Source organism: Giraffa tippelskirchi, chromosome 9, assembly GCF_054371585.1.
Source record: "Giraffa tippelskirchi isolate mGirTip1 chromosome 9, T2T-mGirTip1v1.2.pri, whole genome shotgun sequence".
NCBI classification, from domain to species: domain Eukaryota; kingdom Metazoa; phylum Chordata; class Mammalia; order Artiodactyla; family Giraffidae; genus Giraffa; species Giraffa tippelskirchi.
Window position 1 is genome coordinate 164081132 of NC_137283.1, and position 26092 is coordinate 164107223.

Below are 26092 nucleotides of genomic sequence, written 5' to 3' on the forward strand. Positions count from 1 at the left end.
TAAACACCAAAAAGGTAATTAATACAGAGGGTGAAAAGCTGAGATAATAACTCCCAAATTTGAGATGATTAGTTCTTAACGCCTATTCCTCTTTAAGCATAAGCATAATCTTATACCTTAAGACAATCAAGATTGCCCAAGGAAAGAAGGCAATTGTGTACCACATAAAAGCTCAGAGATGTGAGCTCTGAGAGCCTTTCATTCACAACTTTACCTGCACTTTTGAAATGTGGCAACTTATAGTTACTATAGATGATAGAAATGAAAGGCATTTCTCTACAATTTCACTAAGGGTCCAAAGTGTTATTTAAATGCAAACATCTTGTTTCGTTTTTTGAGAGACACTGCCAAGTAAAATGTCAGACAGCTTTGAATCAAGTACAAGGATGCTTCTGAGACCCTGAGCGACTCAGCTGGTAAAACTCAGGCAGAGGAAACACAGCTCACCCATCACTCTCATCCCCTCTATCTGTATCACATTGAAGCTTGTGTGTCTGGTAACCACCTCTCCGTAAAGTTGGACACAACACACGGATCTGCAGCTGCATGAGGTAGAAAGCTTTTCTTATTAACAACTGCAATTTCTGGATGTGAAATTCCGAGACAGGCGGTGTCGCTTCCAGTGGCGCGTGGACGGTGGAGGAATGGCCACCCCCAGAGCACAAGGCTCCGCAACGTGGAAAGACAGACCTCCATGCTCGATGGTGTCAGCCCAGCTGAGCTGTCACGGTGAAGAAAAGGCACCCCCAGCCTCAGGATGCTACGTTAGCATCATCAGCTTCTGCCTGGGGATCGGGGGCCTGGGGACGGGAGGCCTGGGGGATGGGGGCCTGGGGGTCGGGGCCTGGGGATGGGGGCCTGGGGATGAGGGGTCTGGGGATGAGGGCCTGGGGGTCGGGGCCTGGGGATGGGGGCCTGGGGATCGGGGCCTGGGGGTCGGGGCCTGGGGATGGGGGCCTGGGGATCGGGGGCCTGGGGATCGGGGCCTGGGGGTCAGGGCCTGGGGATGGGGGCCTGGGGATCGGGGGCCTGGGGATCGGGGCCTGGGGGTCGGGGCCTGGGGATGGGGGCCTGGGGGTTGGGGCCTAGGGATCGGGAGCCTGGGGGTCAAGGCCTGGGGATGGGGGCCTGGGGATGGGGGCCTGGGGATCAGGGCCTGGGGGTCAAGGCCTGGGGATGGGGGCCTGGGGATTGGGGGCCTGGGGATCGGGGCCTGGGGGTCAAGGCCTGGGGATGGGGGCCTGGGGATCGGGGGCCTGGGGATCGGGGGCCTAGGGATCGGGGGCCTGGGGATGGGGGCCTGGGGACGGGAGGCCTGGGGGATGGGGGCCTGGGGATGGGGGCCTGGGGATCGGGGGCCTGGGGATGGGGGCCTGGGGATCGGGGGCCAGGGGATCGGGGGCCTGGGGATGGGGGCCTGGGGATCGGGGGCCAGGGGATCGGGGGCCTGGGGATGGGGGCCTGGGGATGGGGGCCTGGGGATCGGGGGCCTGGGGATGGGGGCCTGGGGATCGGGGGCCAGGGGATCGGGGGCCTGGGGATGGGGGCCTGGGGATGAGGGCCTTGGGATAGGGGCCAGAGGATCGGGGGCCTGGGGATGGGGGCCTGGGGATGGGGGCCTGGGGATCGGGGGCCTGGGGATGGGGGCCTGGGGATCGGGGGCCTGGGGATGGGGGTGTGACGCAAGAGGAGACATGCCCCATGCAAACCCTGCAGGAATCCCAAACCCAAGCGAGATTTCTCTCGAATTCAGAGCAGGAAAGGGAAGTCAGCTGATAACCCTCGTCTGTTATTAACGGTTTCATACCAGACAATAAGCATCGTTGATTCACCCACAGGCCCCAAACAGTAAGAGACCAAATCCCCGTATTTCCTGAATTCCCCCTCTGTGAGCACCGAGCTGTTAACAGGCAGAGGACTTGCAGATCTCTGTCTCGGTTCTCTGAGGGTGGTGGAGCGCGAGTGACCTTTCATTTTCCGACGATGATTCCAACGGGATCTCGCCATGTCTTTTCCTTGCTCCCAGATAAAAGTGGAAACTGCTCGCTCCTCTAAACGATCTGCTGTGATTGTGAGGGAGGCGAGCGTGTTACCAGGCCCTGGTCTCAGACAGGGTCAGCTCGGCGGACACGGGGGCATCTCAGGACACGCGGTCCCCCTTCGGTCCGGGGAAGGGGGCGGCCTCTACATGTGGAGGCAGGGAGGCCTTGCCCCTCATGAGGGAAGACTTCTCGGCCAGAGAGGAATGCTCACCTTGGGCTGAAGACTCTGCAGAAGCAGGCTCCCTGCTTTCCTGCTCCCTAGCTTTGGGAGCCCTCAGAAAGGGGCGGGGGGTGCAGCACCCTCGGAAAGGGCTGGGGGGATGAGGCACCAGACAGCCCCCCTCCCCACATCCTTCCATCTCCCATCAGCTGTCAGATGCACACTTACTCTCAGGGCTCCTGTGGGGCCTCGGCCACGTGGGGCTTGGGCCCCAGGACCCCTCTTCACCACCCTGCGCCCCACCTCCCTCACACTTAGGACCCCGGGAGTTGGCCTGAGAGCTGCACTCTGGGCTGGGAAAGGCCCTGGGGAACACTGTCCCTGGTGCTGGAGCCTCGTCCCCTTTTACCAAACCAGGGGGGCAGCACAGGGAGCCCACAACCTACTGTGCCCTGGCCGCCTGACCCCCCGACAGGGACCCTGGACTAGCACCTCTGGAGGGACTCCCCAAGTTCCCGGCCCCTTCCACTCGGGTCTGCCACCCCTGCTTCTTGGGCACCCGCAGGGCTGCTGGGCAGGGTGCACGCTGGCCTAGCACACAGGCAGAGGTTGTTAGGCTCCGACCAGGCTTCCGAGGCAGTCAGCACTGGTTCTTTTCCGTTTGTGCTAAAAATAGCCTTGATAGGTCCACTCGGACCTAATGTGCTTGTCCTAAAAGGTCACCACCAGGTCAAGAAAACCATCCCGAGGGTCCTCACCCCGGACGATGCATGCTGCGGCCTCCCGTCCACGAGGGGTGCCCGCGGGCACCAAGCGGAGGTGCCTCTCGGGGACACAGAGCGGGTCAACCCCAGGTCTTCTTTCTGATAAAGAAAAGCAGGTACCAGAGCTCTCACAGACCTGAGTCCAAATCCGGAAATGTCGAGAGTTCCCCTCCAAGACAACCTTTTAGAGCATCCAGGTCAATAAAGAGATTGTTTTTTGTTTGTTTTTTTTTAAGAAAGCAATGGCATGTGTTCAGGGAATTATTTCTGGGGAGCAGGAAAGCTCTTTATTGAAGATGTGTTGCCTCTGATTAGGGACACCGGTGCTTCGAACACACAGGAGGGTGGGTCCTTGGGGGGACCCCTGCCCGGCCAGGCCTGGGGGGCAGCTGGTAGTGGGATAGACACCTCGTTTCCATCCCGTCTGGGGAGGCGGGTTGATGCCAGCTGTTCGTTTGCCGAGTCTGAGGGGACAGCGGCCGTGAAGCCCACCAGGCACAGGATAGCGGGCCGTGCGGGGAGCAGGGGTGGCGGAGGAGAGGGGCTGGGAGTTAGGAAGCGCCAAGAAGCAAATCTAGGGGAGCGCTCAGGAGTTATTTAGGGAAGCAGAGCTCCCCCTGGAGAGAAGTGGGCCGTGAACCAGGAATGAGCACCATGCCCCCAAAGAAGACTGCTTAAACTCGTGTTTCTGCAAAGCACTCTGACACGAACACAGACACAGGGAAAGAGTCTGCAGCTAACAGAGAAGCCAGCCCTGAGGGTCCAGAGCTCCTCCTCCGCTCCAGGACCCTCGGCCCCTCCCAGCTCTCTGGGGTCAGCACCTACCTCCTTCCCGAAAAGGTCTCGGGAAGAAACACAGCGCCCCCACTCCAGGGCCGGCCCGGGGAGCCCGGCCCCTCGCTGTTCCCGGGGAGGGGGACCCGGCTCCAGCCACCGAGCACCTTTAGCCCCAAGCCCCCCAGCCTCACCTCCCAGCCCTGCTCCAAGGTCGCCCCTTGCTTCCCCACTCCGCCCATACATCCCAGCACCTGCCCTGGGCCTGCGTCACCAGGCTCTGGTTTCAGCCCTTCTGGGCAATTCCCTCTACGGGTGTGGACAAAGGGCAGGTCCCTTCCTTCTCGGTGAGTCAAGAATGCCATGGACTCCGCGACATGGCAGATGAAGACGTAATGAAGTTTCTTCTCTCTTCAATCACACTTTTCTGTCTTTCTTTTCTTCATGGGCGAATTCCTCAGCATCGCCCTACTTTTTCTGTTTTTTTTCCCCCAGCAAATATGTTTTAAGTCTAAAAGAATGCATTCTCTTCCCTCAATTAGTCCTTCCTCATTCCATCCCATTTAGTTACGGCCATATTTTCTCAAATCTCTCTGGTTTCAAGGCTTCATCTCTTCCCTGAGCTCCATCTGCTTCTCTGAGGTCACTGTTTGGTTTTCTTTCCAGGAAAGGACAGAAAGCTGAGTGCGAACTGGCTCCACCTCCGTCAGGGAATTCGCTGCTCGAAAAGGACAACCCCAGGGTGGACCAGCTTCAGACAGTCCTCCGCCGCGTCTTCTCTCCTGAGGTTTGCAAACAGCCGCCCCTGGTCTCCCCAGGAAATGGGGCAGACTAGTCTCCTGAAGTGCAGTTCGACCCTGGTCCTTCTGCTCCTCAAATCTTCGGTGGCTCCCTGTCTGTATCACACTTCCTAATTCCTCATCCTCACCTACTCACCGCCCGTGGCCTTGGGGTGTGAACACCACTGACAGTCTAAGCGGCTACTCCCAATCAGATTCAAGCTCCATCAGTGCACACCTCTGCAGGTTCCCTGCACCCGTGAGCGTGATCAAGGCCAAGGCTGATCACCACGGCGGAACCATTTCTCCCATCGCCTCCACCTTTGGCTCACGGGATACTACAGACCCTGGGACCCTGGGTGGGCTTCTTCCCCAGTCCAGCACGTGAGAAAACGGAGCTAGAACTTCTAGTGGAATTTTAGTTCACTTGGGGAAAAGCTCTCCTATCACAAAAGGACTCAATTCTCCCGAACTTGGGGGAATTTCCACATGGTTGTTTGCCTAGGATGAGAATGTATAACCTGCCGCAGACAGGACGCCTGGAAATCTCAACAGCTCTTTCACCAGGGAGCCAGGTCAGTGCTGAGGTCGGGGACAGTCAGCACCAGCTGCCCTCACTGGGAAGCCACCTCGGTGACCAGCTGGGTTTTACACACAGGAGGCGGGACCTCCGGGAGCTGAGAAACGGGGACCAGCAGGAGGGACACACAGGAGGAGGGACGAGGTCTCACCAGAGAGAGATGAAAAACAATAAACCTGTCCACATCACTCTCGTTTCCTAACCTTGGTGGCTCAGTGGTACAGAATCCGCCGGCCGGTGCAGGAGACGTGGGTTCGAACTCTGATCCAGGAAGATCCCACATGCTGAGGGGCATCTGAGCCCAAGGGCTACAACTACAGAGGCCAAGCTCTAGGGCCGCAAGTGGAAAGCACTGAGCCCACGCCCTGCGGGAAGAGAAGCCACCGCGATGAGGAGCTCGAGCTCAGCGACCAGAGAGGAGCCCCGCTCGCCACAGCCGGTGCGAAGCCCTCACCGCAGTGAAGACCCAGCAGAGCCAAAAATAAGTAAATAAAAATAAGCGTTAAATAAAACAGTGAGTATAGTTCTCTGTGCTGACAGGAGGGCCTTGTTGATCAGCCTTTCATCCCAGTTTCCTGTGTCTTCTGCTGCAGCCCCTGCCCACTTTGTTCACCACATGCAACACACAAGTGCCTAGGAAATGTTTGATAACGGCAAATGAATCTCTCAAGTGTGGCAAAAGAGCTTGAAACTCTAGGAACTGCGTACATTTAGAGGTCTTTTCCACAAGTGAGTTTGTTATTCTTTAGAATAAATTTTTGGATCGTTGCCATTAGTACATAAAGCCATAATTTTTTTTTTTACCATAAATATTAACTCTATAGGATTTAGTTCAAGTTACAAACCCTGGCTGAGCAACTACCAGCACAAACAGATAAGGAAACAGTAAGTCTGGAGAATAAAATTGCAAACAAAAAGACAGTTAAGTGGGAGACGTTGCTTTTCAAGTCATAACGCAACAAAAATGTAGTACAGTCTCCCCTCCTATCCACATATTCTGCATCCTTGGATTCAACCGACTGTGAATAAAAAATACTAAAAAAAATCAATTACAGAAAGTTCCAAACCAAAACTTGGATTTGCAGAGTGCTGGCAACTAGTTACATAGCATTTGCATTGTATTAAGTATTATGAGTAATCTAGAGATGATTTAAAGTATATGGCAAGATGTATGTAGGTTATATGCAAATCTTACATCATTTTAGGTAACAGATTTGAGCATCCACCAACTTTGGTGTCCGCAGGGGGTGTGGAAACAATTTCCTACAGAGATGGAGAGATGACTATAAATATTTTCACTTAGATTTGCCATCTAAGACAATGCAAACTTAGAAAATCTGAGACAACGTGCAGGACAGAGCCAAAAAGAGAACATAAAAGTAAACAGGACACTCTGCAACCAGCAGGCTGGCCAAGTTTCTCCAGAGGAAGATCAGAATTGCTCGAGCCTTGGGGCACTTTCCTCCTGTCCCTAATTATGGGAGGCTGGTCTGGGCCGACTTAGCAGTTCCAGAACCAGGAGTGTTCTCCTCCCCTGTCAGTTACCTGTCTCCTCTGTCTCTTCTTAGTTGCCGCTGCTCTAAGTAAGTCTTTGTTCCACAGTTAAGACTAAAGACAGGAGGGGAGTGAAAGAGAAAAGCCAGAAGTGAACACAGCAAGAACACAAGAACCGACGGGCTTCCCAAGTGGCTCAGCGGTAAGGAATCCAGCTGCCAATGCAGGAGACGTGGGTTCACCCCCTGGGTCAGGAAGATCCCCTGGAGAAGGACATAGCAAACCCACTCTAGTATTCTTGCCTGGAGAATTCCACGGACAGAGGTGCCTGGTGGGCTACAGTCCATGGGGTCGCAAAGAGTCAGACACAACTTAGTGACTCAAGTACAACAACAACGAAAGAATCTATTCCACGGAATATCTACCAGATTCAGAGAAATCTGAAGACGCACAAGCAAGACTCCCGAGCTTCGAGTTCTGCAGTTTGAAGAATCATCTGAGGACAAGAAACGGACACCCCATTCCAAGACAAGAAGATTCCGCGGGCCCGCATGCTGGACTTTCACTGTCCCTAATACAAGGACCCTCTTCACCCAGCAGAGCGAGGTACACCTGACGGCCTGGGAGGGGATGGTGTGCGCCGAGTCCTTGCCCCACGGAAGCCAGGCCCCTGCCCCGTTCCAGGCTCTGTCCTGACGCCAAGCACCCATCAAGTTGCACGTCCCCTGCCCGGCGGGGCTGCCCTCAGTTCCTCTCTCACGCCCGCCCCCTGGCACTGCCCTGGGCCCCAGGAAGGCCAGGCCTTCTTGCTGCTGTTTACACCCGGGCTCCTGGACACCCAAGAGGAAACCGTGCCGCGTGGCCCCCGGCCCCTCCTCACGAGACTCCAGGTCGCTGTCACTCAGCTTCTGCCCCAGGTTGGCTCCTTTGTCTCAGAGACAGAAGTTCCTTCCCGACCCCCAGGAGCTGGGGCTCTGACACCCCCGACACCCGCCCAGGGCCCCTGGCTAGAGGTCCCGGGAGGGACCCTGCACCCAGTTCCTGCTGCTTGCCTCTCGGCCCACCAGGCCATTCTCTCTCAGGCTGGGGCTCAGGCTTAAATCTCATGATGATAAATAAGACCGTAGAAGGAAAATGGCCTGTGCAGTGTGCTGTTCAATTATGAGATTCTGCTCATCCTTAAACAAAGTTCTTAGTGCTTTCAGATGCTGACTTACGCATAACCTGTGGGCTGTTTACCCCCGGAATACATTCCAGAGTGAACCTCCACCAAACAAACACAGGCAATAAAACTTCAGCTTCAGAATGAACCGGAGAACATAAAAGCACAATTAAACATAAAGGCACATCACCGCCTTGTCCTTCTTTCACCCCATTAATTTAATAGAGCGCTGGTGCTGAGAGGCCGCCGGACGACCACGAGCTTCACTGCTCACTGCTGACCCGCAGCTCACGCCATCACAGCCGGGGCGTCATCTCCCCTCCGCTGGAGCGCGGAGCTCTGCAGCCCCCACAGTGCGGGCCCTGCACGGACGAGGCCAGGAGAGCCGGGGACCGCGGGCAGGGAAGGTGAGCTCCGGGGGGCGGGCAGAGCTGCAGGGGCCCGGGGCTCCCGCGGAGCCTGACTCAGCGCACGAGAGAACCGGGGCTTGGTGATCGGCTGGGGAATAAACGGGACCCCGGGAGGAAGCCGGGTGGACGGGCTGAGAAAAAGAGTTCACACGAAAGACACATGGGTTGTTTGACACCTAGAATAAGATGCTCTATCAGACGCTCCGAAGTGAAATCAGAAACCAGAAATAAGCCCCCTCGTGGGTCTGTCCGCAGAATGTTCTTTGTCCTTCCACTTCAAGAAGAAACACAGCTGTGGCTCCATCACATCCTAAGACTCGGCCTTCCGTAACCGATGCTCCTGGAAGGGCTTTATCGTGCTCTTTCTTTCTTTGCTGCATATGGCAAAGCACGTGGGGTCTTAGTTCCCGGGCCCGCGATGGAGCTCATGCCCCTGCAGTGGCAGCGCAGACTCCCAACCACTGGACCCCGGGGAAGCCCCTTCTACTGTGTGCTTCAGAGCCGCACGGCTCCATTTAGAAGGTGAAGAGATAAGTGAGAAAATTCAATGAGGCACGGGGGGAAGGAAGGCCTGGCGGCGGGTGGACATCCGGCCCAGCTGCCGGTCTGACGAGGCCGGCCCTGAGGTCACCAAGCTGCCCTCCTGCAGTGGGCCCCCCGCTCACCCGCAGCCCCGCGTCCCTCACCCGCTGGGAGCTCCCCGAGGCCCTCTGTCGGTACCAGCCTCGGGGGCAAGGTTGAACACGGAAGCCAGCGCATCCTCGGTTACAACTAACACTGTGTCTCTGTATGTGTACACCACTGCAGATCACAGCGGCCTAAAGCCTCAGAAGCGTTTCATGTATAAATCCTTTTAATCAGGAGAAAGCATTGACAAAGCAGGAAAGGTAACGCCATGCTCCAAATCCAGCAAGGAGTGAACAGGGAACAGACATCCACTCACAGAGTCCGTCACAATCTATAGTCCTGGCTCCCTGCGCTCCAGAGACGGGAAGCGCTTCAAACTGTCTCAGTATGAACTGGCTAGTTTTGAATTTACCGTGGTAGCTCGGAAGGTAAAGAATCTGCCTGCAATGCAGAAGAGCCCAGTTCGATCCCTGGGTCGGGAAGGTCCTCTGCAGAAGGGAATGGCAACCCACTCCAGTATTCTTGCCTGGAGAATCCCATGGACAGAGGAGCCTGGTGGGCTACAGTCTACCAGGTCACAAAGGGTTGGACACAACTGGGCAACTAACCCTTTCACAATGACTTATGGGGCTTCCAAGGTGACGCTAGTGGTAAAGAACCCGTCTGCTAAAGAACCCACCTGCTAATGCAGGGGACGTAAGAAACGTGGGTTCAATCCCTTGGTCAGGAAGATCCCCAGGACAAAGGCATGACAACCCGCTCCAATCCTCTTGCCTGGAGAATCTCTTGGGGCCACGGATGTCGAGTTGCATTTGTGATAAATTGGTGATTCATCAGAGCATGATCCGGGACTAACACACTTCCCTCCATCCATCAATAAAGGTCCTTTTGTGAGCAATGGGTCCCTGTCAGGAAAATCACTGTCTCTAAGCAGAAATGGCCCAGAATGCCCTGAGAACCACAGAAGGAGAATGCATCCCGGAACCTCGAACCTTCAGGGACAGAGACTCAGAGCTCATATGGGGGGAGCAGGCCCCCCAACCCCCACCAGCCACCATCTGCCAGACTGTGGGGAAGCGAGCCGGCACGGGATGAACTGGGAGCTGTCTGGGGAGCACCGGCTGCGACCTGGCCTCTAAGGGGCTGCCCTCACGGTCCAGACACAGAAGGGCCCCCTGTTGCCCACAAGCTCCTCCTGCACTGCGGCCTGGAGCCCCCTGGGCAGGGTTCACAGCCAAGGCTGCCGGAGCCTGAGTTTTGCATGAACAGCCCCCACACATCCTGCAAGGGCCTCGCGGAACAGAACGGGTGAGCCTACTAGGGGCTGGTGCCACCCACTGTGTGGGACCGCAGGCCAGGGAACCACCCAGGCAGAGCTGGGGTCTGGTTGCTGCCTGCCCCGGAAGGCCCAGGGACCCCACCAGGCACGCCCGTCCCCCAGGAAGCCACACCTCCAGCCATCCTCAGCTTCACCTCCCATCGCAAACATTTATCCAACACGTTCTCTCCAAACAGCTCCATCGGTTCCCCCAGAGGGGTCCTGGGGGAGAGGAGACGTCGGCGTGGGGCAGCAGCCCCCGCCCCGCAGGGCCTGCTGCTCAGCCCCTGGGAAGATGCCCACGGAGGCTTTAATGAACGGGCAGGAAGACAGGGGACACCGGAGGGCCGCGGAGATGATGGTGCCCTGGTCACCGCCACCGTGCTCCTCCCCTCTCCCTCCCTGCTAGAACCAGAGAGGACAGACCCAGCCCCTGTCTCCTCCCTGCCTTCGGGTCATGCCGGAGAACCACCGATAAGCCACCCCCAGCACGCATCATGCCCCCGCAGCCTGGCCTCCACGTACAGACCCAGGCACACCCACGGCCCCTGGCGCCCCAGCCTGCCTCCTCCTGTGCTCCTGTCTGCCACCCTGCTAGCCCGTCCCATTTCTCCTGTGAGACACACCACTTCTTCCAGGAAGTCTGCCTGGACTGCTGGAGACTATGCGTCTCTCGTCTGGGTTTCCACCAAGTCTCTGTCAAGCGGGAAAGGACCAAGAGGCAGGTCACCTCTCAGGGCAGCCCTTCCCTGTGCTGCTGGAACAACCCACGGCTCTGCACGACCGGCCTGCCTGCGCACGGCTGCTGAAGGGCAGAGAAACGGCAGTGCAGCCGCTCGCCCCTCCCCTCCCTGACCCCCTGCCCACCACCGGCTCTGAGGCTGTGAGGGCCTCCATCACGACAGCCCTGCCGGCAGGGCACCTGCTGCAGGCGGAGCAGGGTGACCAGGGCCCCTGGCTTATCTCAGCGGAGCCTGACCCCAGGCCAAGAGGCAGGCACCCTCTTCACGCCCGACTCTCAGATGAGGGCCGTGAAGATGTGGACCCCACCGCACAGCCACACACTCAGTGGTTTGCCCAGTATAAGCCACTATTACGGAGGGTAACTTGGTGCTCTTGACGGACCATTCCTGAAAGCCCAGTAGCCCTGTCCCGACCTGGGCATGCCCCCTGCAGCTGCGGGAGTCAGGGGCAGATTCGCAGAGGCCAGGGGATTTCCTGCCTCTAAACTGAAAAGATGGAGGTAGTTTAGAGGGAGTTTCCCCAAAACTTTCATAAAACTGCTGGTGTCTGTCTGACATCACCGTGTTTGTTTTCCTGTGGAGCTAGTATGCTGGATTGTTTGGATTGCATGAAGCCCAATCACTTTTATTTGCTCAAATGTGGCTTCTCAGACTTGGATTTTCTGTGCTAAGAAGTGAACACAGCACGCTCACATAACTCACTCTGGGACTGCTGGAAGAGGGCAAGCACCATCTCCGAGCACGCGGCAGGAGGCTCGCGGACGCCGCCCGGTGTGAAAGACTGTCCGGGTCTGTGTGAGCGGAGCCCCGCGTAACCGTGTTCGCTGGGATCATCTCGGAATGTGGACTGTGTGTGCGCTCACCGCCAAGGCTACCAGCCTGCACCCGGAGGGTCCCGTTGGCGGGAGGGGCTCATCCCTGGCCCAGACCTCCCAGCTCGGGATGAGCTGGGCGAGGGTGATGGGGGGGTGGGATGGAAGGAGGTGTGGGGAGGACTGAAAGCAGGAGAGGACGCGGACCCGGCTGAGCGGGAGGGGTGCTCTGGCTGGAGAAGCAATCCCTCTCCTCTGCCCGCCCTTCAGAACCTCGGGTGTCGCCCCTGCTCCCCCAGGCTGTGCGTCAGGGCGTCTGGGGGTAAGAAGGACCCTGAGTCTGCCGGAGCCGCGGCAGCGGGGGACCCGGGGCCAGCCCAGGGCAGGCCGTGCTCTCACCCCACGGTCCTGCCAGGACACCGCGTTCCCACTGGCGAGCCTCACCCCTGCGGAGCGCAGGGCCTCCTGGAGACGCCGGTGATGACCCCTTGTCCCAGGTCAGCGCTCGGGGATCCCCACCACGTCCGCTTGTGGCCGCTCAGCAAAGGGCAGAAGTGATTCAGTCACCACCAGGTTTTGAGGGAAGCAGGTCGGCTAATTGAGGGGCAGGTGGTGACATGAGACCTGGGCAGGGGGAGGCGCAGGAGAGGTTGGCAGAGTGCAGCTGGGGTGGCAGAGGAGATGCCCGGTCAGCTGCCTGACAGGATCCCGTACTCGAGGTGAGCTTAGGAATGAGTTTACACCCACAGACACACGCACCTCGGTTTCCTTATCTGTAAAGTGGGAGAGTAATTGTGCGGCCCTCCTGAGAATTAGGAGGAATAGACGAGTCATTATGCGGAATGCACTCCGGACAGTGCCTGGCGCGTGGCTGACACCTGTCTTTTAAGCAAGGAATCAGAACTTTAGATCTCTGAGCAACAAGCATTTACTGTATAACACAAGGATTTATACCTGATACGTTGTAATAACCTAAAATGGAATATAATCTGCAAAGATCCCAATTTGCTTTTACATATCCCTGTAACTAACACAATATTCTAAATCAACTATTCATCAATTCAAAAAAAAGAACCTTGGATTTTACCTCAACTTCACTGTCCAGATATAAAATCTAAGGCCCGAAGAGCCTAACTGGCTCTGCTAACGTCAGGGAGTCAGTGAGTTAGGGAGACACCGGGGTGGAGCCTTCCCAGGAGGCGCTAGTGTTAAAGAGCCCAGCTGCTGACAGTGCAGGCAGACTTAAGGGGCTCGGGTTTGATCCCTGGGTCTGGAAAATCCCCTGGAGGAGGGCGTGGCAACCCACTCCAGTGTTCTTGCTGGAGAATCCCCATGGACAGAGGAGCCTGGCAGGCTATAGTCCACAGGGTTGCCAAGAGTTGGACACGACCAAAGCTACTTAGCACGCAGCAGCATGCACTAGTGTGAGAAGGGATTGGTTGCGGCAGCAGCAAGAGAGAGGTTGGAAGTGAAACGTGGAGAGGGTGTGGACCAGCGCAGGGATCAGGGGTCCAGGGAGCATGAGCTGTGGGTCCCCCCTGCACACCTGCATGGACACAGCTGCATGCTCATGCACGCATGAGTCCCAGGAAGTCACAGTCATCGAGAGAACCTGGGCCTGACCCTGAGGAAGCAGCTAAGGGCTCACGATGCATAGGGAACCCCTTCGAGGTGGAGGACAAAGACTGAGGAAGATGCCCCAACCCCCTGGGTGGACAGAGATGTGCGGCGCGAAGGGCAAGGAGGTCACCGGTCTCACCACTCCTGGAAGGAGGGACCCCAGGCCAAGCGCCCAGCCCAGCTCCTGGGACAGCCCGGGGGGTCCTGAGAGCACCCTGTCCCCCGCAGACCCTGACTCCTCGCACAGAGAGTGCCTGACTCCCCAGGCCCAGACCCTGCCCCTCCCCTCTTCTGCATGTCTCCCTGAAGAAGAGCTCGCTAGTTGGGGAGCTGAGGCTCTGGGAACACCGAGGTGGCACCCACGGGCGCCAGTCCCTCCATCCGCGATGACCCCGCGCACTGTCACTTCCCATCACCAGCTCGGGATGCAATCCCCCAACATTCATGGGGCTCAGCTCTTTCTGAGCAGACAGGGCCCCTCTGCCCATGGGGCAGCATCTCCCAGCATCTCCCATCATCCCATGGCTCACACTCCCAGCACCCCTGATCCCTGTTTCTCCAAGACGCAGCTGCCAAACAGGCTGCTTCTCACCCTGGCTGTTCCTGTCCAACGACCCACAGTTCCCAAGAAAGGGGCTCTGCCCACCCGGCCTCCACGGTGGCATCAGGATGGAGCCAAGCACTTCAGGTGAGCAGACACAGCTCTCACCTTCAGTCCTAACGCCCGGAACTACTGCAAGGGAAGCCGGCTCCACCCGAAGGCAGCATCTTCCTCTCTGCCCCTCGCAAGACCTGCCAGCATCAGGGCCGCTCCCAGACCCCACTCCAGGCAGAAAGGCGGCCGCCCTAAGACTTCACGCCACAAACCCGCTGGTCTCCCCACCCCAGTCCCTCCCGCCTCTACGTGCATTTACACCATTCCTCCTGCTGCGGGAGGAACAGTTCCCCTTCTGCAAACAGAACTCACACCTGAATTCAGAGGAAGAGATGCTCAGACTCGGGCACCTGGGGTTGAGAACAGAGATCATGAGGTTTGCAGGGAAATCTCCGACTCAGACCTCCAAGCGCATCTGCCGGGGACGCCCACGCGTGTCCCCTCCGTCACACGTAGGAAACCCACCGCCATCTACTTGGATGAGCAGGTAAAGAAGAGGGTGCAGCGGAGACAGAGGCGAGGCTGCGTCCAGCCCGTGTCACCGGTAATTGCCCAGGGCTCCCCTCGGGGCAGGCCCTTCCTGCTGCCCCCTCACTGCCCCCGGCGGGGCTGGGGGGCCTGGACAGACCCTGCAGGAGAGGTGTGGATGGCAGACACAGCGCTTCAGCTGCTGGGAGCCGTGCGCATTCATTTTCCTCATATTCTTGGGTGCTGAAAGGCATCAGACAACATCCAGCATCCATTTTTAACAATTGAAGCGTAACTGATTTAAATATTACCTTAGTTTCAGGTATACGGCACCGTGATTCAGTTATATATACATATATATTTGTTCTTCGTTAGATTTTTTTTCCCTTGTAGGTTATTACAAAATACTAAGTGGAGTTCCCTGTGCTATACAATAGGTCTTTGTTGGTTATCTATCTTATATATATGCTTAGTCGCTCAGTCATGTGTGACTCTTTGTGACTCTATCGACTGTAGCCCACCAGGCTCCTCTGTCCATAGGGTTTCCCAAGAAAGAATACTGGAGTGGGTTGCCATTTCCTCCTCCAGAGGATCTTCCCAACCCAGAGATTGAACCCAGGTCTTCCGAATCGCAGGAACATTCTTCACCAGCTGAGCCACCAGGGAAGCCCAAGAATGCTGGAGTGGGTTGCCATTCCCTTCTCCAGGGGATTGTCCCGACCCAGGGATTGAACCCACATCTCTTGTGTCTCCTGCATTGGCAGGTGGGTGGTTTACCACTGAGCTACCTGGGAAGCCCCTAACATATACACATTGCTATATATAAGATGGGCTTCCCTAGCAGTTCAGCTGGTAAAGAACCTGCCTGCCAATGCAGGAGACATAAGAGATGCAGGTTCGACCCCTGGGTCGGTATGATCCCCTGGAGAAGAGAATGGCAACCCACCCCAGTATTCTTACCTGGGAAATCCCAGGGACAGAGGAGCCTGGCGGACTATCTTCCATGGGGTCACAAAGAGTCAGACACACCTGAATGACTAAACACAGCACCCATGTTAATCCCAACCTCCTAATTTACCCCCCTCTGCTCCTTTCCCCTTTGATAAGTGTAAGTTTGTTTTCCATGCCTGTAGGTCTGTTTCTGTTTTGTAAATAAGTTCATTTAAATAAGCTCCCCCCATAATTCCCAAAGCAAATATTTTGTACCTCTAAACGAACCGTCCACCCATAGCTCAGGGAGCCAGTATCTTCCAGGCCCTCACTGCCACGGGCTGAGCCCAGACCCCGGGCAAGGTGCTGGGACAGTGGGTGTCCATCTGCTCTGGAGGGTGCCTCATGCTGCAGAGAGATGGTGACCAGGGAAGCCACTCGCCAAGTTGGTACTGAGCCTCCAGGCTGCCTGACGGGAAGTTGGGGTGGTACCACCAGCATCTCTGCAGCCCTGGTCTCGCTGGTGGAGCCTGGAGTCCTGAGCAGGTCCCTCCCTGAGTCCTGGGAGGTGCCCAGTCCGGGGAAGGGCCACAGCGGGAGTAGGGGGGAGGATAAAGGCGAGAAGCTGGACAGCCCTGCCCCACGGATGCGACGGCCCCGGTCAGGGACCCCTCCCGCCCGTGGTCACCTCACAGCCCAGGCCCGTCATCAGCTCCACTGCTGGCGGCCCTGCTCGGAGGCTCCTACACACGTACAAGAAGCGCCCAGAGCCGAGCCTTGCTCTTCCCTGGCGTCTGCCCTGGGACCCGGCGCATCCCAGCTGCATGGCTGATGTGCAAACAGACCCGCAGACTCAGAGGGCCACTAGGTCCCCCAGGTGTGTGGGGAAAGCAGACGCTGATGGCCTGAATGCTGTATTATGTGGTGACGGCCGTGGACAGCTCTGATGGCCTCAGACCCTCTAAAGACGGACGCCTGCCCAGTGTCAGAGGTGCAGGCACCTGGCGCCCCGCTCCTAGAGGCAGCGTCTCTGGGCATGTGGGCACGGCTCCCCTCTCTGCGGGAGGTGGGGGCTTGTTGCCGGGGCTGGGCTGCCAGAGGCGGTCTCTGCCATGCGGTTGCCCTGCGTGGGCTGCACTCCGGGTTTCACCAGCATCCAGGTAACCGAGAGACTCGCCTCCTCTGCACAAACCTTCACCTTCTCATCTATAAATGGGAGCACACGCCCTACAGAGCAGACACTGCTCCTCTCCACGGCCAGTCCTCATCTCGGATGTGTGCAGATACACTACACGTGGTGTGGGAAGACACGAGCGGCCCTTTCCGTGGTCTCCGAACATTCCTGCTGTGGACGGATGCTCACAAGCCTTCCCACTTGGCTTGCCCATCTCCATGGCTGTGTTTTATAAAGAACATTAGTTGAAAACATTAAATAAATAGGGGTTCACTTGGTCATAAACACTGTACAGTATCTATGATTATCAACAGCATCAGTTATATGTTTTCTTGGTGGCTTTACAAAAAACAAGATCCAGGCGCCACCAGTGGGAAGCCTGTAGTCTGTCGTGATAGATGCAGCTCTGACATGTGACAGTCATGTGTGTTTCATGTTTTGCATGCCAAGTCGTGTCTGACTCTTTGCGACCCCATGGACTGTAGCCCACCAGGCTCCTCTGTCCATGAGATTTCCCAGGCAAGAGTACTGGAGTGGGTGGTCACTTCCTTCTCCAGGGGCTCTCTCTGACCCAGGGATTGAACCTGCATCTCCTGCTCTGGCAGGTGGATTCATTACCACTGAGCCACCAGGGAAGTCCACTTATCCACAGACTAGAAGAGCGTGAACCGCAGGGGGCGGGGAGGAAGCTGCCCATCCATGATGCTCCGGGAAGCTGTGCTGACCAGAGACAGCCATCCCCTTGGTCTGGGACCAGCAACGGGACAGAGAACCACAAATGAGCCAAGACGCACTGAAAGCAAACGGCATGTGAGAGGAGGAGCTGGAGAGGCAGGGGTGAGGGTCCTGGAGACCAAGTGCCCAGACCAGGCCCCAGACTGGCCGACGGTCACCCCCCCAGGACCTGCTGTCTTAGGGAAGGGAGCGCAGGGAGGAGAAGGAGAAAGTAGGATAAAGCAGGATAAAAAAAGGAAAATGGAGACAAGTACGGGAGAAACAGAAAAGAAATGAACACAGCTCCCCCCTCACCGGATGCTCAAGCTCCGACAGACTGAAATCACCCCTCTCTGGAGTGACACCACGGGGCGTCCCTGCAAGCACGCAGCCAGGGACCAGGCACAGAGGAGCACCCAGGCGTGAGCGAAGTCACGAACAAGATCGAGTAACGGACAGAGGGCATCCGCTCTGCAGGAAGGGACGCTCCTGCGAGGCAGAGCTGAGAGGCGAGCAGAGACAGGAGGAGACTGGGCCCAGGTGGGGATAAAATACGAAAAGTGACGGTTTTAAAATTCAGGCTCAGTTTCACATCAAATAAAATAAGAAGAGATGGCAAAAAGGCTTACAAACATCATGCACGCCTTTGAAAATCCATCACCCTAAGTGACCGGCCGGTTTGGCTCCCAAACAGAAGCGGGCATCGTCTTGAAAAGAAAGCCGTGGCCCCTCCCGAGAGCTCCTTCACAACGCAAGCCAGGGTACTTACTAACAGTGCTCCGTAGACTCTGGAGAAGGCTTGCCGCAGGCGGGAGAGCATGTCCCCTCTTGGGAAGGGAAGCCAGCTGTGCAGGGAGCCACGCAGCCTTCCTCCTCAGGCATGTGGGCTCTTACCCCTCCACGTGGCACAGAGCGAACCTCCAAGAGACGTTTGTAAACATTCAGGCCGGTTCTCGGCGGGCATCACCCCAAGGAGGGGGGTGGCGAGGGCACAGCCCTGCTTCCTCGGGGCGAGGGTAAGTCAGAACCGCGTTTAGTAACTGACTTAATCGGGCGCTGCGGGGTCACTCGCTTAATATAGGACCTGCTCTTTCCACGGGGTGGCCAGCTCGCCAAGGCTGGCCACCTGCTCTGCTGCCAGCCTGTCCGTCCTGAGTGACCACTGGCGTGAGCCAAGGGGCGGGCAGCTCGGAGTGGTGGGCGCTGGCCCCACCACCACGTCCACTGTCCCGGTCCTCTCACCCGGGAGGCTGCAAAGTGGCCGCTAAGCAAGGGATTCTTAACGTTGCTGTTGATGCTGTTTTTAGGCATCTTTTTCTTTGAGACTCTAGTCTTGTCATTTTGAAACCGGCCTCCTTGCACCCTGAGTAGCGCCTCCCCCGAAGAAATGTAACACGGGGAGGACTTGGCCAAGAGGCCGCACAGCTGGACCACAAAGCCACGGAGGATTCCCCGTTCCTCGCGTCCAGGCTGTCCTCCTTGGTCTCCTAGAGCAGAGCCTCTCTCCAGATCTGTGGCCACAAGCATCCAATTGTCCCCAGCAGTGTGCCCAGCAGTTTTGTAACGATATGGTTAAAACAAAACAACAAACCTACACCATCAGAATTGCACCCACCGCCCTTGGACGGGACGTGGTGGCTCATTCAGCCTCACGGTGCTCTGTCTGCTGGTTAGCACCGCACGTCCACCAGTCTGAAACCTCAGCCACAGCCGCTGCGCTTTTCCAAGAGCAGCTTAACCGGTGCTAGCGATTTCAGGAGGAAGCAGCAACATAACAGCAAGTCAAGAGGGGGGGACATATGTGTCCCTATGGCTGATTCATGCTGAGGTTTGGCAGAAACCGACACAATTTCGTAAAGCAATTATCCTTCAATCACAAAAATAAAGAAATTTAAAAGAAAAAACAGAGGAATTCATACAATAATCCCTCCTGATGCCGAGGTAAGGGATTTGTGTCACCCCCATGTGTCTGCTTGCAGCCTTCCCCACCTGCGCTTTCCCAAACTTCCCCGGGAGAGCCACCCGTGGGAGCAGACTGGAGTTATTCTTTAGGTCGAGCTGTGTGCCGTGTTGGATCTAGTTCCCCTCCCCCCCCCAAGGATCAAACCTGCGCCCCCTGCATTGGGAGCACAGAGTCTTAACCACTGGGCCATCGGGGAAGTCCCCAGATGGGAGTTTCAGAAATAATTCTCTCTTTTCCTTCTCATTAGGACCACGTGAAACTGCAGCGCCTAAACTGTGCACTGAGAATGCCTCCTGGGAGCTGTTTCCCTTGGACTCTGTCACCCCACCCGCTTCATAAGACCTGGACCGTCTGACCTCAAGGCTCGTCCTCCTCAACACGACCGTCTCCCCCAACCTCTGCTCAGAGGGACCCCTCCTGTCCCCTCCCTCATCAGCTTCCCCTCAACGACTTGCGGAGTTTTCTGCAGCCACAGGCCCCTTGCTCTGTGTCCCCGATGCATGCGTCTCTGTGAATCTGCTAAACGTCCACAGTCGCTTTGTAACCCCAACGCATCTCACCGAGCAAAACGGATAAAGCCCTGTCATCACCTGTGTTATCAGTCTCGGTTCACCACCCTCGGGACGCCTGTCCACAGGCAGATGCCGCGGCTCTGTATAGTGAATAAAACCCCCTTTCCCAATTATGTCATTGCAGGAATAACCAGACACATTTTGAAGGTTAATTATCTTTCTGTGCTATGCTGTAGGCCACGAGGTAGGGGTTACAGCTTTGTTTGGACTGATACCCTTATCTTGTACACAGGGTTCAATTCACATGAACTGAGACCAACACTTTTAACTTCAAAGACTATAAGCATTAACTTCCTGAGGAAGTAAAGAACATGATTTTACTGAGCTGCGGACGGAGCTTGGCGACTAGACCGCAGACGACACGCTAATCAGTGACACAGCCTCGGAGGGTAATGAGTCTACAATCAGAGCTAAAACAGGTCAACTCTGTGCCACAGGGGGAAGGTTGCCCCCCGGAGGGGCCATCAGTCTCACACCCCGCGGCGTGAACAACATATCTTTTCTTCTCAACTAGCCCCCTTAGTTGCTCAAAATTTCTTCACAGAAGAAACACAGAGAAGAAGAAAAAATGACACACAGCAGGCGAAATCCAAGAACCAGGGTTTTGCGTAGAAGGACGCAAAACTTATTTCCTGTGGTTTCAATTCAGACAAGCTGGCAGCTTCCGACTTCTTTTCTGCAATTCAATTAACCTACAGTGTACCTTTCTGCTTTAAGGTGTTAATTTTTTCCACTCAAGAAAAAACAAAAGGAGGATGAAATAAATTATGAGACTAGCAAATGTAACTGATTAAAAAATGGAAGAGTTTGGCATCTCTTCCTCAGGGAACATTTGTTTTAGGGATCTACTTTCCATTCTTCTAACTGCTGTCTTCAGAAGAAGTTTAATTCTGGATATTATTTTCGGTTTTTGGAAGAATTTTGGCTCGTGTTTGTCACGATCGAGGAACAGGAACTTGATTTTACATAAGAGATGAGTGCTGTGTCTGGAAATAACCACACGCATCTCCCAAATAATTAGGATAAACTCAACCGGATCATGAATAACAGACACAAACGCCCCTCACACTTACAGGAAGATATTTAGCTAGAAGGGTCAGAGCAGGTGTTGCTCACGCACGGTCCGCAGCCAGGGTGGTTCAGAGTCAGCGTCTCCTTCCAGAAGACCTGCGGTCAGCACCTCCCACCATCTGGCCTCTACACAAGCAAACGACGTCTAGACATTTGCAAGCAGCCTATGAAACACAGCGGGTTTGCTGGGGGTGCATGTTTTATAAAATGCAGGTTCACCGATGGAGCTGGGACTGACGATGTGGGAACGTAACGTAAAAGCTGCAGTGGGCCTGGGCAAACGTCTCCAGCACAGGGCGGTTCGAAGTCCCTGCGCTGAACACAGAAGACGGACGTGGGCGAGCAGGGCAGGACGCAGAGGCGCGGTCTTCTGTAAGCGATGCCCTCTGACCCCACGCAGTCCCTCTTGGTCCTGTTTGGTCACATGTTCAGTCGTGAAAGACTCCACGTCACAGGAGCCTCCTGGATCTTCGTCAGAGGAAACGAGCAGAGCCGGTCGGCACACCCACCCCGAACCCGCCCACCTGTGTCCTCGCCTGCGGGGCCGGCCTCCCCACTCCACCCCTCTGCTCTTCCAGCAGGTTGCCGTCGCCTTTCTCTTCCTTACAGTGAAGCTCCGTACACACCGCAGTGTATTTCCTGTATTAGGAATTTAACATGCATTCCTCCACACAAGGGAACCTTCACTAGGACTGAGTGTGGGCAGAGGGGTAGTGCTCTAGGCTTCCCAGGTGGCGCCAGGGGTAAAGAACCCACCTGCCCATGCAGGAGACATCAGAGATGCAGGTTCAATCCCTGGCTCCGGAAGATCCCCTGGAGGAGGGCAAGGCAACCCACTCCAGTATTCTTGTCTGGAGAATCCCATGGACAGAGGAGCCTGGCGGGCTATAGTCCACGGGGTTGCCAAGAGTTGGACATGACTCAGTGACTTAGCACCTAGTGCTCTGGTTACAAAGATTCCAAGATTTTGAGTATGCTATCCCAACATTCCATTTCCCCAAATCGTTGCTATTTTCAGCAGATGATTTTGCACGATTAAAGGTTTCTCAAGAACATGTGTTACTTGACAGAGACACCATCCATTCTGGAAAACTTCAAAGGCAAAATAGCTCATTGCAGTCAGTGGCTCACTGACTTCTACTCTAGTTAGAGGTGGTGGATGTATGGAGTCATAATTCAAGTACGTAAAATACATTCACTTCTTAATAGTTTGTGTTTGTTACTAAAACTCTGAGGAGACTGTAATGATTCACTTATCTAGACACTTAGGTACAACCGCTACACTTTTGATGCACTGTTGAGTCCTTAGGAACAAACCTTTCTGCCTGAATGGGAGTCGCTTCAGTTTCCCCTGCAACACCATCACCCCTGAAAACTGGGGATTCTGATCTTTTCCCAGATGGTCATTTCCCTCTGTGTCTGATTACAGCTTCTGTTTCTGCTGTTCTATTCCATTCCCCCTGGAACATCTAAAATACTGACGTTCACACTGGCTTCCCAGCGGTCCCTACCTATCAGCTTTCACTGAAGCTCCAGTCTAGACTGAACTAGATCCCCCTCTGCTTCGGGTGCCTCTGTGCAGCGTCTGTGCAGGGTCCTGTGCTGAGTATCTGGAAAGCATGTCAGTGTCACTTAGTGCGGAGTCAGTACCTCTTGCCGAGTTCCCTGCCCCAACAGTGGTATCCATCCAGCCACGCAAGCCAAGAGCGAGCGGTCATCCGTGACCTTCCCTGGCCATCCTTCCCCTGCTGTTTTACGACAGGAGGTCCTGGTAAGGGGCACGGAACTAATAAGCCTCCACCAACCGGAAGAGTTCGGGAAAGGTCAAAAGGAGACACCACATGTCTCCGACCACCTCCCAGAATCCTCCTCTCCGACATCCATCTTGGCTGAACAAGGCATGCACCACCAGGAAGGTGGTGTCAGAGTGATTGGCTAAAGACAACCTGGAAACTAATCCCATCACCATAAAACCCAAGACTGCGAGCCACGTGACAGAGCTGTTTTCCTGGGTTCCCTTACCCTCCTGCTCTCCACCCGGGCGCCCTTTCCCAATAAAATCTCTTGCTTTGTCAGCACGTGTTTCTCCTTGGACAGTTGATTTCTGAGTGCTAGACAAGAGCCCAGTTTCGGGCCCTGGAAGGGGTCCCCCTTCCTGCAACACCCTCCGCCTAAGGTCTTTCAGAAAACTCGGAGTGGAAGAAAACATCTTCAATGTGGTCACATTTCCAAAACATTGAGCAGATTTCACACTTACTGGAAAAAACTTAAAATCAGAAGCAAGCATTCTCATTAACATCACGACTGTTTAACAAAGGTCCTTACAACACAGTGAGACAAAAGGAGAGGGAGGAGGGTGGGAGGAGGGAGCTGGAGAGGGGAGGTAGAAAAGAAATGAGTGGCAGATGGTTTGGAAGGAGGAAGTTGAAAGAACAGCCTTATGGGCAGATGACACGATCCTGACCACAGAAATCCCAATAGAATAGAGGGACTTAAAACTAATGAAAGCCCAAAAAGATTGAGGGATATAAAATCTGCTTAAAAATCAATAGCATTTTTCTATGCCTACAATAAACCAAGTCTTTACCAAACTTATATGTCAAAATTTTATCAATTGCTTTTTCCGTATCAGTAATCACATAATGTACTTATCCTACTTAATGTTATTTTACTTAATGTAAAAGACAGAAATCAATCAGGAAATAGAAAAATTATGAAAACAGTTTGGAGCAAGAGAAATCTACATGACTAGAAAGCATGACATTCTCATGAATTGCAGACCATCCTCAACTCACTATACAGGAAGTGTGACATTTCTTGTCATGAGAAAAAATGAGGAAAGGGGAAAAAAGTCAGGAAAAAAATAAGATAAGGAGATGTCACTTTACAACCGTCATAAAAAATTTTACAGTGTATCAGCACCAAGAGTTGGTGAGCACATAACCCCCAGGTCACCAGGGCCTGCGAACCGGACCTGATCAAGTGAGGGTGAGGTCCTCAGGGAGGGTCCTGATCCAATAGGACTGGGGTCTCTTTTTAAATGTTTACTTACTCACTTGGCTTCATCGGGCCTTAGTTGCAGCACCTGGGACCCTCACTGCATCATGTCGGATCTCTCACCGGGGCACATGGGCGCTCTGACTGTGCCCACGGTCTCAGTGGCCACAGTGCACGGCCTTAGTTCCTCCCCGGCATGTGGGATCCTAGTTCCCCAACCAGGAATGGAACCCGTGTCCCCTGCATTGCAAGGCCAATTCTTAACCACTGGACCACCAGGGAATCCCTGGACTGGAGTCCTTCTTACAAGCAGAGAGACACAGGGGGAGGACGCCCATGCGACCACAGGGGCAGAGACCCCAGGGATGCCTGGAACACGGGGGCCAAGGAACATGGGGACAGAAGCTGGAGGATGCCAGGAAGATCCCCCTACAGGTGTCTCAGGAAGCCTGGACCTACCAACACCTTGACTTTGGACCTAAGCTCCAGAACTGTGAGACAATAAATTTCTTTTGTTTTAAGCCAAATTAAAAAAAAAAAAGTTTGTGAACATGAGGAGAAATAAAGAACTTCATGCAGCTCTTCTGGTATACTGCTGTACCGTCTCTGGAGAACATTCTAGCAGTAAAGAAAGTTAAGTATTAGTACAACCTATGGCTCACCCACCTCATGCTGTGCAGCCTGGAGACCCTCCCCGAATGACTAAGGATATGATACAGTGGCAGGGGGACAACTACTCAGGTGGATGGAAGGGAAAGGAAAATCCTGTGACACCTGCAGGTGGAAATGAACAGGATACATACCTGAGAACACAGAGGGTGCAGAAAAGTGTGTCCCACGGCGAGCAGGGGTCGGACCAGGGGAAAGAAACAGCGAAAGGTGCTCAGTGGTGTCCGACTCTTTGCGACCCAAAGGACTGTAGCCCACCAGGCTCCTCTGTCCATGGGATTCTCCAGGCAAGAATACTGGAGTGTAGCCGTTCCCTCCTCCAGGGGATCTTCAGGGATTGAACCCGGGTCTCCTGCATTGCAGGCAGATTCTGAGCCACCAGGGAAGCCCTGGGAAAACTGGGAAAATCACATCAGACCCAACAATGGGCTTGTCTGGACCATCACGGGAGAGAGCCTTGAATTGTAGGAGTGAAACCCTGTGTATGAAGTTCTTCAAAAAAGCTGAAAGATTAACTGACAATCTGTAGAATTACTGATGGAACGATGATGGCCATTCAAATGGCTAAGTTTAATTTAGGGATTGAGTATTGCTCTAAGTAGAACAGAGCCTAAGATATCTGTAACTAGTGTTCAGGAATAAGGAAATTATCCAGAAACGTTGGGGATAAAGGATGCTCAGGAAAGAGAATTAGTAGGAAAAGAGTAAGAAAACTAGGTCTTGACATCTATCATCTTATAAAATGTTTCCAACAAGCAGGCTGTGTCATCTTTATACAGAGGGAGAGGTGACTGCTCTGAAACCAGACAGCAGGACTGGAACCCAGTTCTGTCTCACTCAGAGACTCTGTCTCACTCAGAGAGCTACAGCTCAGGAGAAAGAGAACAACCAGTTTCCGAAATGCAGCATTATTCTTGATGAAGAAATGTTGATGATTTACTGAGAGAAAGGTAAACAGTAGCTTCTAGAAATAATGTCAGTGGAGTGGTAAGGGACAAAGCTGGGTTATGGGTAGAGTGTGATGAAGAGGTAACAGGAGAATTCAAATGATCATGACTTACATTAAAGGTTAGTGAATGTCTGGGCACATTTAAAATGATGGAAAAATATAAAATAAAGATGTTAACAGAAAAAGGGCAACTAGAAAGATAAGTGGGCTAAAGAATTATCTAATTCTTACTATAGTTCATTATCTTTAAAAACAGAATTTTTCTTGCTAATATTGCACAACCACAGAGAAAAAAAGGACAATATTCCCTAGGGTAATTACATCTATGTATTTACAGTTAAATTCATATTTAGTTCAGTACAAATGTTTGTCTTCTTTATTGGATCTGGACAAAAGCTAATATAACTCAGTATTTTTTTTTTTTGTCATGACTAATTCTGTTGGAAACATAATGGGATTAAACTTGATATCAAATAACAGAGATGGATCACTTTTAAGAATAGTTACTTGGATTTTGGACTTCCCTGGTGGCTCAGATGGTAAAGCGTCTGCCTACAATGCGGGAGACCCGGGTTCAATTCCTGGGTCGGGAAGATCTCCTGGAGAAGGAAATGGAAACCCACTCCAGTACTCTTGCCTGAAAAA

At 54.4% G+C, this 26092-nt stretch overlaps 1 protein-coding gene across 3 annotated transcripts in view; it reads right to left on the reverse strand.

Annotated features, from left to right (window-relative positions):
• Positions 1-26092, reverse strand: part of RPS6KA2 (ribosomal protein S6 kinase A2) — a 330001-nt gene that overhangs the window by 202719 nt on the left and 101190 nt on the right. For 2 of the 3 annotated variants that reach the window (XM_081530724.1, XM_081530723.1), the window contains exon 1: positions 17996-18277. The exons of the other annotated variant lie outside the window; for it this stretch is intronic. In XM_081530724.1, coding sequence (XP_081386850.1) covers positions 17996-18046 — 51 coding nt within the window. In that variant the 5' untranslated portion in view covers positions 18047-18277. Of the gene's footprint in view, positions 1-17995; positions 18278-26092 lie in introns of those variants that run through there. 3 annotated transcript variants of the gene reach the window in all.